This window comes from Felis catus, chromosome C1 (genome assembly GCF_018350175.1).
Source record: "Felis catus isolate Fca126 chromosome C1, F.catus_Fca126_mat1.0, whole genome shotgun sequence".
Lineage (NCBI taxonomy): Eukaryota > Metazoa > Chordata > Mammalia > Carnivora > Felidae > Felis > Felis catus.
Window position 1 is genome coordinate 52,280,922 of NC_058375.1, and position 12,107 is coordinate 52,293,028.

General features: G+C 44.1%; 1 protein-coding gene and 1 long non-coding RNA gene across 2 annotated transcripts in view; both read left to right on the forward strand.

Moving 5' to 3' along the window:
* Positions 1-1,989: 1,989 nt before the first annotated feature.
* Positions 1,990-12,107, forward strand: part of PGM1 (phosphoglucomutase 1) — a 69,543-nt gene continuing 59,425 nt past the window's right edge. Inside the window, exon 1 of the mRNA XM_023258776.2 lies at positions 1,990-2,472. Within this exon, the coding sequence (XP_023114544.1) occupies positions 2,227-2,472 (246 nt within the window). The 5' untranslated portion in view covers positions 1,990-2,226. The remainder of the gene's footprint in view (positions 2,473-12,107) is intronic.
* LOC109502369 lies at positions 2,479-3,512 on the forward strand. The gene is made up of 2 exons (XR_002160934.3): positions 2,479-2,880; positions 3,081-3,512. It is a non-coding gene; the product is annotated as an uncharacterized LOC109502369 (long non-coding RNA).

Sequence of the window (12,107 nt, forward strand, 5' to 3'; positions counted from 1 at the left end):
GGTATTGATTGACCAAGTCTTGTACATTTATCTAGCCAGCACTTAACCTACCTCCCATTTATACACATTTGTATATGTAGACAGAGAAATCATTAAAACTTTTCACAGAATTGCAAACTTTTTTTTTTTTTTAATTTAAACCTAGATCAAACCTAACAAAATTCTGGATAACTTGACCTCTAGGAAGGCTCCTAACTGGCATATTAATAACTTGCTGAAGTAGATCTTCCTTGCCTTTGAATGTAACCTAGTAGATTTGAGCTGAGGATTATGGAAAGCTGGATAGCTTATGGAAGAAACACATCTAAATCTTCCTGCTGGGTTGATGTTCCTAAAGAAATTCTCTTTCAAAGGTAGAAAAGCCTAACTTTTCAACTTTTTTTCCACACTGCAGTTACTGGCCTTTAAATGTTGGGAGTTTCTGAGCTTGGTGTCAGACTCTTTTTTTTTTTTTTTCCTGCACTCTGTATTCTCTCCCTAGTGATCTCATTCATTTTCAAGTTTTCAAATACTATCTATATGCTAATGGATTATAAATTCATATCGCTCTGCCAAGTCTCTTTTCTAAGTTCTAGATCACTGTATCTAACACTTTTTTCTGTACCTCCTTTTGGATGCATGTCAGAAGCCTCAAACTTTACATGTCGCAAACAACTCAGAATCATATTGTACCACCTCCAACCCCACACTTCTTATAATAGGAGTGGTATCTCCTAGCAATTTGAGACTGGAACTATTCTAAGAAGTGTGGGGTTGGAGGGTGGTACAGTATGATCCTGAGTTTGGGACATGTAAAGTTTGAGCTACAATGCTAAATGAGTTACTTAGATCACCTGATTATTATTTAATGTTTGGACTGGAGCCTGGGTACTTTCAAAAGTGTCTCAGGTGATTGTATTGTGTATCCATGATTGAGAAGTACAGACATACAAAACACCATTAATTCTTGCAGAAACTCTTTAAGGTAGGTTTTCTGTTCATTTTATAGTAAAGAAATGGATGCTCACAGATACTAATTAACTTTCCCTATGTCACACATCTCATAAGCGGGGGCAGGGAGAAGCTGTGGCTTTTCTACAAATGACACATTTTCTGAGCAGAGAAGACAATCACTCTCACCAAATCAAGGGGAATGCTAAACCAAAAGGAAAGAATCAATATTCCTACTTAACAGTCAAGGGTCTTTTGTTCACTCTGTATCCTCCATGAACTCTTTCTGGCCACCTCAGTTCTTCTTGGTCTCTTCACCCAATTTTTATTACACAAATAACTGACTTATTTTGATGATGAATTATGTTACACTCAGCCTTACCTTATATTTGTACCTATATTAAGGCCTCCTTGTACATTTCCTAGTTATGAAATCTGGTGACTTAGGCGAACCAGGTTAAGAGCCCTGGTTTTGCAGCAACACCCACCTGAGTTGGCCTCCTGCATATAGTTATCTCCATGGCCGTGACAAGCCATTTAATTTTTTAAATCTCGTTTTGTAAGCATAAAATAGGGAAAAATAAAACTTGTACTTTAGCAAGGATTAGAAACATTCTATTCAATAAACTTTAGTTCTTAGTAAAGGCACCCTAACCAATGGGAAGTAAAGGGTTTGGTCCATCAGTAAATACATGGAAAGTAGTAGGTGGAATACGACTTTTGGAACTGACTCCTTTTTCTGACACAAACTAATATTTGGACAGAGAATATAAAAAAAATAAGGAGTCATGAAATCTACCTAAGGCTGCCACTTCTATCTCTCAGAACAGGTTTCCAGAAAGCTATTTACATAAGATACTCTGGCCAAACCACAGGAAATTATTATACTCTGCAATTTCCCCACCCTATCTCCAACGCTTGCCCTCTGACCAAGTCCCTACCCCACGTTCTGCCCTTCCCTGTAGGGAAGGAGTTGCGGATTTCATTTTATAGTGGATTGGCTGACGGGATGGGGTGGGAAGGGGAAATCAGAGAGGCTCCACCCATTTCATTGGAGGCCTGGAGGTGGGCGCTCTCCTTTTCCTCTACCCGCCCCCCGGTACCTGCAAAGTGGGGCTGGCCACGGAGGGAGGGCCCTGTCCCCTGTCCCTTTAAGGAGGAGGGCCGAGCGCAGGCGAGAGAGCTGGCGTTGCCCCTAGCCCGTCCGCGCCCTCACCCCAGAGCAGCTGCAGCCACAGCTCCGGCCTCCCCGCGGTTAGCAGAGTCCGCTCCGGCCCCAAGAAGCGAGTCGCCACCATGGTGAAGATTGTGACGGTGAAGACCCAGGCGTACCCGGACCAGAAGCCGGGCACGAGCGGGCTGCGAAAGCGGGTGAAGGTGTTTCAGAGCAGCGCCAACTACGCGGAGAATTTCATCCAGAGTATCATCTCCACGGTGGAGCCGGCGCAGCGGCAGGAGGCCACCCTCGTGGTGGGCGGGGACGGCAGGTTCTACATGAAGGAGGCCATCCAGCTCATCGTGCGCATCGCCGCCGCCAACGGGGTAAGGGACGCGCCGGCTCCTCCGCGGCGTGCGCCAGGAGCGGGGCCGTGCGCGACGTGCCGCTAGAGTCGCCCGCCCCTGCCGCGCTCAGGCCCGGCCACTTCCGCGTGCCGCCCTAGTCTCCACCCAACTCCTTTGCTCTGGCTTTTCCTGGCCCGGAGGCCCCGCGGAGGTCGCAGGGTGCTGAAGGGTGGCCTCGGGGCTCCGCGGAGCTGCTTTGTCGACTCTCCGGGGACGGGCGAGCAGGGCTTGACCTTGGGAGGCCCGACCCTCCGCCTCTTGCCCCGCCCTTCTCTCGCCTCCTCCCTTCCCCACCCCTCCGGCTGAGGCCTCTGACATTTACATTAACCTTTCCTGCGGCTAAAGATACAGTTACAACTCTGAGTGCAGTCGCCTTCACCCGGAAAGGTTAGACGGCCTCTGCCTTGCTCAGAACCCCCTCCCATCCCTCCCAGTTGCTTGCTATTCTGGTCTGAGACTGGCGCTTCCCACTGGCTGGGAGCCCGACGCCGTGGGGCATGGTTGGCGGGAGCGCCCGCCCAGCTGGTGCGTGAGACCCGCAGGGCTGAGAAGAGGTTGCCAAGTCTTGCTCTCTCTCCACATCCTAGTTTGCGTTGGGACTGAGCTCCCGCCCTTCCACGGCCTGGTTGCTGGGACGCAGGCTTTTGAAAACGCTAGTCTTTGCCAGATGGTGCTTCTAGATCTGTTCTTCGAGGAGTTGGAGCTGAATTTTCATGAGAACAGAAACTGCATACCCAAGGGTGCTCTTATGCAAGCCTTCGTGCCTGGCCAGGAAATTAATGCAACCCCTTGGCTCGCCCCTCGCCGCACCCTCCCCACCAGCTAAGGAACGTTAACTGACTTCAGGGGCAGGTCCACTCGGATAGGTGAAACTCTGAAAGATTTTTCAGTAAACTTTATGAATGAAAAGGTGGATTTATAAAACAGGCAACTTGGAGCTGATTATTCATTCACTTTTATAAAACATCTTCTAACGAGTTTCTCTTTCTGTATTTAAAATAAGATTTGACTTATACCTAGCTTTTCTGGAACTCATTTCTTTTAGTGATATTTTTATTCATTTTAGTAATACTTTATCTTTAACATGTAAGTGTCATTTTGCCACGCACCACGAAAAGCACTAAATGTGCAGTATCTCATTTATGCTGCAGCCTTATGAGGTCGATGCTATTATGGGCATCTTCAAGTTACCAGTGAGAAAACTGAAGCCTGGGCAGGTTAAAGAGGAACTATAAAAGCAGCACCCAGAATCTAATATAGACCTACCAATTACAACTTCTGTGAAGGAAGGGACCCTTAAATCTATAAGGAACTATTTTTCCCTAGTCTGTAAAATCTACACTGGGCCCCAATCTACATCTCCCTCCCTGAGTCAGGCATTTATAAGCATCAAGGAGAGAAGGTCCTCCGAATAGAATATGCTCTTGAGTTTTCAGACAACCACAAATTCCCTTAAGAGCAAAAACAGATGTTACCCAGTAGATCCCTTCATTTCCTTATCACCTGTGTTGAATATGTATTTCATTCATTCATTCAAAAAGACTGAACCTATGCCATATACAGAAAATGTGTGGAATAAAAAGACAATTCAGACACAAGACTCGTACTTAAGGAGCTTACGTCATAGTGGGAATTTTTGAGGAAAGTTGTCCATTTGGGAGTAGTGTAGGATGGGAAAGAAAAATTTAGGCTGAGACCAAAAAAAAAAAAAAAAAAAATATATATATATATATATATATATGCTTTTAAAACCTCATCCCCTTTTAGCTACTGCTTTCTTGCTTTTCCCCTTTTTGGCCAATTGCCACCACTGATTTTTCACCCATTCACTTACCACCTCCCTGCAGTCTGGCTCCTTCTTCCTTCACCACTTGCCAAGGTTACTAATGACTTTCTGGTTGCTAAATCCATTGAATACTTTTTTTAAGGCCTTATTTGGCCTTCTTATTGCCTTTGGCATTGCTGGTTTTGCACTTTTTTAAAAAAATAATTTTTTATTAAGTTTATTTATTTTGAGAGAGAGAATATGCATAAGTTGGGGAGGTACAGAGAGAAGGGGGGAGAGAGAGAATCCCAAGCAGGCTCCGCACTGTCAGCACAGAGCCTGACGTGGGGCTTGAACTCACAAACCGCGAGATCATGACCTGACCTGAAATCAGGAGCCGGATTCTCAACTGACTGCACCACCTAGGCATCCCTGGTTTTGCACTTTTAAAGTCCTCATTCCCTTGCCTTGATCACTCTCCTGATTCTACTCATACTTTTTGAGAGTTCCTTCATGACCTGCTTGTGCTGTGTACACCCTAGCTCTTTCCTAAGTTTTTGTCCTCAGCTGCTGCTCTCTGATTTTATTCTCTCTGTCTCTGTCTCTGTCTCTGTCTCTGTCTCTGTCTCCTCACCAGGGATGTAAATATATTCCTCTTGTCTTCTGGTGTGATTCAATTCAGATAACATCTTCAGAAAACTTTCCCCAACAACCTCTGTCTGCCACTTTCATCCCCCCCCCCCCATTAAGTGCTCCTTTCTTATAGATACTTCTAGAATAGATTAATGAAATCCCAGTGAAATTATCTTCACATGTGACACTCCCCTCTAGAGAGTAAACTTCTTTAAGATGGAGTCTGCTTTTATCTCTATCTGCAAATAGTGCAGATTTCAGTGAGTCTTGGTTTCAATTGCCCTGAATTGTGAACAGTATGGAATATACTTCAAGTTAAGTGTATTCCAGCCCTTAAAGCCAGTGTATAGTTGGTGAGCAATAAATTTATTCTCTTCAAACGTTTATTATGTGCTTACTTTGTATCAGACATTGTGCTGAGTACTTGGGATAGAAAATATTCCTGTCCTCAGCAAAAACAGTATAAAAGGGGAGGTAGACAAGAATAAACAGAGCACAGTGCATTAGGTGTTACGATGGAGGTGTGTGCCAGGTACTGAAGGGGGAACAGCATGGAGGGCTGTACGGGTGTGCCGTCCTTTCTGAAAGTTCCTGTTAGGCCACTTCACTTGGATGAAAGACCTACCTTAATTACCTGCTTTTGCAAACGGCAAACCCAAAGCAATCTGAAGAGGACTTTTGCTCTTATGAAGAAAGGTGGAAACTGAAAGTAGAGGTCAGCATATGGTGTGCAGGGGGTCATGAGAGAGGTAGCAGGGACCCATCCCCAGCAGCAAGAGTGGCTCCACCAAGCGCTTTCCCCTACACTCAACGTCTGCCGCTATAGCTTTGAACTGTGTGAGCTTCTCTGCTTTATCTTGATTTATTCTGTGTATCCATTAGCAAGATGTGCCCTAAGGTATCAGAAAACACTAAGAGGTTTATTTCTGGAGTCTGAGAACACTGAAAGTGGTAGCTGAATTGAGGCTTAAAGTTGGAATTCCTAAGGTGGGTTTGTCAGGGGAAGAATACTAGACAGAAAAGAATAAAAATATAGGAGTTGGACACTGCTGGGCAAGTTAATTAACTTCTGATCCCCTTCCCCCCACTTTTCTGTAAAGGTTGGAAGCAATGAGACATACCCATAGAGGTTCTTGTGAGGATTAAATGAAATGAGTTTAAAAGTACCTGTAGTGTTGGGCACCTGGGTGGCTCAGTCGGTTGAGCATCTGATTTTTGGTTCAGGTCATGATCTCGTGGTTCGTGAGTTCCGGCCCTACATCAGCTCACTGCTGTCAGCACACAGCCCGCTTCTGATTCCCTGTCCCCCTCTCTCTCTGCCACTCCCCTACTCACATTCGCTCTCTCAAAAATAAATAAAACATTTTTAAAAAATTAAAGAAAAAAAGTACCTGTAATCTCTTGTCACCTGGAAGCTGATTGACACTTTGGGGAAACCTTACGATGGGCCTGGGACAGGACTTTGTGTTATCAGTGTTCTGTTGATCTGGGGACATTAAGCTAATCAGGCCCAACCTGATGCAGATATTAACATCTCTTCCCCACCTTTCATAAATACTATCATTGTCCCCCACCTTCCTCTACCCTCAGTGGCCCCAACCAATATAGAGGGACTCCATGTTAGAAGCCAGTTGCATGCAAGTGGCAAAGACCTAACTAAGATTAGCACGGTTCGAAAGGAATTTATGGGCCTCTGTAACTGAGACGTCTTAAGAGATACCAGAGCAGACAACTCAGTTCAAACCACTCCTGGTCTCTAAAAATTGCTCTTGGGCCCAATGGTCTGCATGTGACCAGTATTAAGAATTGGGGAGAGTTCAAACTCCCAAGTAAATGAATGTTTGGATATTTTGTAAATTTTTTTAAATGTTTTATTTTTGAGAGAGAGAGAGAGACAATGCAAGCAGGGAAGGGGCAGAGAGAGAGGGAGACACAGAATCCAAAGCAGCCTCCAGGCTCTGAGCTGTCAGCACAGAGCCCGACATGGGGCTTGAACTCACCTACCATGAGATCAGGATCTGAGCCGAAGTCAGATGCTTAACCGACTGAGCCACCCAGGCACCCCAGAATGTTTGGATATTTTGAATGATAGTTCATCATTATCTCCAGCAAAATAAATAAATAAATAAATGCCTGCGTGGGAACTTGTGAGTAAACTGGTTTTCTTTCATCAACCCACAGGGGTTCTTGTGTGTTGAATTCCTTTGTTTAGTCTCCAGACTCCTTACTAGAATATATCTTTTTAAAAAATAGATAAAACAAAACATACAGGATTACAAAGGAATTATTATATTGAAATTCAATTATCAAAATATTAATCAAATTTGTGATGCAGCAAGATCTGTATGCTTCCTTACTGACACATTAAATAACAAGATTTAGTGGGAAGTCTAATACTGTCTTACTTTAGAGTGGTGATAAGTGATATTTTGATACATCTGCAATGTCAGTAATTTTAGATAAGTATAATATGATATGAAAATATCTGTGATTTCTATTGATGATAAAGTCCCTGGTAGTATTTGTAATGGTAATAATAATAATAATTGTTTGTTGCCCATATTCATAATTCAAGGAGATGCTAAATTTCATTTAGAGGTTAATGAAAATAAAGCTTTTGTTTGTTTTGCCATTCAAATTCAAGGACACCATTGAATTCTACCCAGGGATTTCTTCTAAGGATCCTGAGTTAAGAACCCCTGCACTAAATGAATGATCCTTTTTATTTTTAATGTTTATTTTTGAGAGAGACAAAGCATGAGAGGGGGAGGGGCAGAGAGAGAGAGGGAGAGACAGAATCCAAAGCAGGCTCCAGGTTCTGAGCTGTCAGCACAGAGACTGATGCGGGGCTCAAACTCACGAATCGTGAGATCATGACCTGAGCCGAAGTCAGATGCTTGACTGAGCCACCCAGGCGCCCCACAAATGATCTCTTTTCAGGGTCAGGTACTGCTTGCACCAAAATGGGCATCAAATACATGACATAGAGATTAAGGGTCTCAGGTTCTCAGATCAAACCAGTGGGGCTTTGAGAACTTTGTCTTAACTGGAGGAACTCCACTGTCTCCCATTTGGGATGAATCACCCTTTCCCGAACTTTCATGAGGCCAGCTGTAAGCACGGGTAAAGGGACATGTTTCTAGATATAGTTCTGAGAAGGAAATGAAAGAATACTGGGGAGGAAGGGGGATGTTTTGGGACTCTGAGGTAACTGGTGTTAGGTAGAGGCACCTTGCTACCTTTCCTTAAAATCTGATGTCCTAGGGCAAGGAAGACTTGGCAGAGAACCATCTTTGGGTCAATGTTTAATATGCTATGACTCCCATTAAAAAAAAAAAAGTCCTTTAATTATGATGGCTTATGAATGATTGTTCTCCCCCTGTTCACACTTTGTTTATTTGAATTGGTATTAAATACCAAGATAAATGAGGTACTGTCCTTTTCCATCCAGGAGTGGGGGAAATAAGACACAAGAAATACATATATGTGCAAAGAACAGAATTAGAAAAAGTGCTGAGTGCAGGTAAGGGAGAGAACATTCTGGACTGGGGAAAGAAATGGTGGAACTTGAATTGTGTCTTGAAGAGTGGATAGTGTGCGAACAGAAGAGGGGGGTGCATAGCCGAAAGAGCTAGCTAAGTAGAGGAATGGACAAGACTGTTTTATAGAGCCAGGCGCTTAGCCCTTACACAGCCTTTGTTATGAAAAATATTTTAAGCAATTTGTTCAGGAGCCTCTCTTTCTTGGCTTCACTGATCTAAGTCAGACTCTTTTCCCCTCTCACTCTGTTACACTGCACACTCCCACTGCTACTCAGAGTTGCACATTTGAGAAGGAGAGCCATCATAATTCAGCACACGCACTACACAGCATTGTGCCCTGTGGCTTTCTGCTTGGCTCATATTGGAAGTCTCTATTAGAGTTCCCTATCAAGGCCTGGTGTCCCATCATCGCTCAGTTTTGGAGGCTCTGGAAGATGACATTTAACGGTGCCTTCCAAAGTGAATTTGATATACACCAGTGGCCTGTATTTTAACTCAAATAATGTGTACAATTACATAGGTTCAACTTGTAACAGAAACTCAAACAGCAGTGGATGAAACAAAATGGAAGTTTCTCTCTCGTGGAATAGTCTAGGTCTAAGCACACCAGGACTAGTATGGTAGAGCCATGGGACCCAACTTCCTTCAATCATATGGCTCTGCCATCTTGAAGGTGTTGCCTTTGCCCACCTGGTTACAGGTGGCCCCCACACCCTTATCCACATTTCAGCCAGTGGGCACAGGAAAAAGTTGGAGCAAAGTGTTTTGTTTTATTTTTTTCCTTCCCGTTAAACAATCTGGAAATTGCACACCTTACTCCTGCTCACAATCCATTGATTAGATTTTCCAGACAGGCCACACTTACCTGCAAGAAGGGCAAAAAGGTGCAGACTTTATACTGGGAGGCATGTGGCCAGCTAAAAAGGAGTGGTTCTGTTTTCTTAAGAAAGGAAGTTGCAAGTAGAAATCTCTGCCATGGGCCACTTCTTTGGGCATGCAGACCAGCCATGCCCACTGTTCTTCCTACCCATGAAGCACATCACTCTTCCTTGGGGGCATCATCTCTAATTCCTTCCAATAAATATATAGAGTGATGTAGTTATAGAAGTAGAGCAATCGCCAGCCATAGTATTCACACTTTGCTGCTGGCTGGGAGTGCAGACTCCTTGGTCTGACAATAGAGTAGGTCCACAGGGAGCCCTGATTCTGCACTCCAGGAGGGATTTTCTTCCTTCCTTCCTTCCTTCCTTCCTTCCTTCCTTCCTTCCTTCCTTCCTTCCCTCCCTCCCTCCCTCCCTCCCTCCCTCCCTCCCTCCTTCCTTCCTTCCTTCCTTCCTTCCTTCCTTCCTTCCTTCCTTCCTTCCTTTTTGTTCTTTCTTTCTTTCTTTCTTTCTTTCTTTCTTTCTTTCTTTCTGTTTATTTATTTATTTTGAGAGAGAGAGAGAATGAACGAGCGGGGAGGGATAGAGAGAGAGAGAGAGGGAGAATCCCAAGCAGGCTCTGAACTGTCAGCGTGAAGCCCAATGAGGGGCTTGAACTCATGAACTGTGAGATCATGGCCTGAGCTGAAGTCAAGGGTTGGACGCCTAACCACTGAGTCACCCAGGTGCCCACAGGAGGGACTCTCTTATTCTTTGTCTTCCATGCTCATTTAGCCCTAGACACTAGGCTGTAGGTTCTGAGAGTTTGGGATCTGCACAGCTTTTGCATCCTGCTTTCTGCTGATAAAAGTTGGGGGGTGTAGGAAGGCAGGAGTTGCTTTTGCAGACCAAGTTAGTGTGGTTTGTTTCACTATATAATTACTTCAAAAGTTTATTAGGCTTCTTCTGGCCTCTTCTGATCAGTTTCATGTACTGATAACCACAGTGAAAATTCTCACGTAGATAGAGTTTTAAGCCTGAAAACTTTGGCTTTTATTTTCTGGCCTCTGTGCTCTGTTCCTCCTCTGATGTCTCCATCATGATAGCCGCCTTGAGACAGGAAAAGCTAGGCTAAATAAGGAGGCGGTATCTTTAATTCGATCTTTGCTGGTGGGCCAGTTTTCATTGTCCAGCAGGGAATCCTGGGAAAGAGTTGAGTCCACAGCCCTTTCCTCTACACCTACTGCTTCATGTATAAGCTGCCTTAGCTGGGGAACATAGGTAGTGGTCATTTCAACTCTGTAAGGCTACAAATACTGGACTTGGACAACACAGTTTGCAGACCATAGTTAAAGAAAACATCCTTAGCAGAGCTATAACCTCCATTTTTGCCTGTGGACTAGCTAGTCTTTGCCTGAGCTCCTCTCTGTTGTGGCAAGAAGCAGCCAACAAATGCTCCTGTTCTGAATTCTCTCACCTGTTTGCCTGGGTTTGGTTGACCAGTGGTCTGCCTTCCAAGGTAGCAGTGATAATAGTTTTGCCATGGCATAAAAGGTATGCTGATGCTGCATATTTTAGATTCTGTTTTGGTACAGAATATCAGATTTTATCACTAGTTAACATATAGATTTGTCTGTGAAAACAAGTTACTTAAACAAAATAAAAGATGGGGCGCCTGGGTGGCGCAGTCGGTTAAGCGTCCGACTTCAGCCAGGTCACGATCTCACGGTCCGTGAGTTCGAGCCCCGCGTCGGGCTCTGGGCTGATGGCTCAGAGCCTGGAGCCTGTTTCTGATTCTGTGTCTCCCTCTCTCTCTGCCCCTCGCCCGTTCATGCTCTGTATCTCTCTGTCCCAAAAATAAATAAACGTTGAAAAAAAAAATAAAAAAATAAAAAAAACAAAATAAAAGATCATAGTAATAGAATCCTTTCTGTAATAGACTGGGTGTGGACAGTCCTGGGCTGTTGTGGGTGGCTCTGTTGTGTAAAGGGTCCTCTATTTCTTTTCTTTTGTTCCTCAGCCTCCCCTAGTGAATTGCCCTTATCTGCATGATCCAAGATGGCTTCCTACCACCATATGGTCATTCTGGGCAGGAGGAAGGGGAGGAAGTGGGAGGAAGGCACACTTTTTCTTTTTTTTCTTTTTCTTCTTTTTCTTTTTAATTTTTAATGTTTATTTATTTTTGAGAGAGAGAGCATGAGCCGGGGAGGGTCAGAGAGAGAGGGAGACACAGAATCCAAAGCAGGCTCCAGGCTCTGAACTGTCAGCACAGAGCCCAATGCAGGGTTTGAACCCACGAACTGTGAGGTCATGACCTGAGCTGAAGTCGGATGATTAACCGACTGAGCCACCCAGGTGCCCCAGGAAGGCACACTTTTCAAAGAGACTGCACATCTTCAATTTTATTCATGTCTTCTGCACCAAAACTTGGTCTAAGCCCTCTTACAGCAAGGGGGGCTGGGAAATACCCATGTTATTCTGGGTACTGTGTGTGAGGCTAACCATTGGGGGTGTCAAGCAAAATGAAAGGGATAATTGATATTGGGGGACACTCAATAGTCCTCACTGTCCTAAACATTCTTTCCAAATCTGGTGAAAACCATGCAGTCATTTTCAAGTGATAGAGATATAGAAGAAGACAGAAACTTAATTTTATATAGAGAACTAGATTTTTGGAAGAGAAGCTATCATTTATTCCAACCGCCATATTAGAAAGGAATCAAGGCACAAACATTCCTATTGTGAAAGACTTTTTAAATAAACTACCTTATTGAAATATGATTCATATATCACACAATTCACCCATTTAAAGTG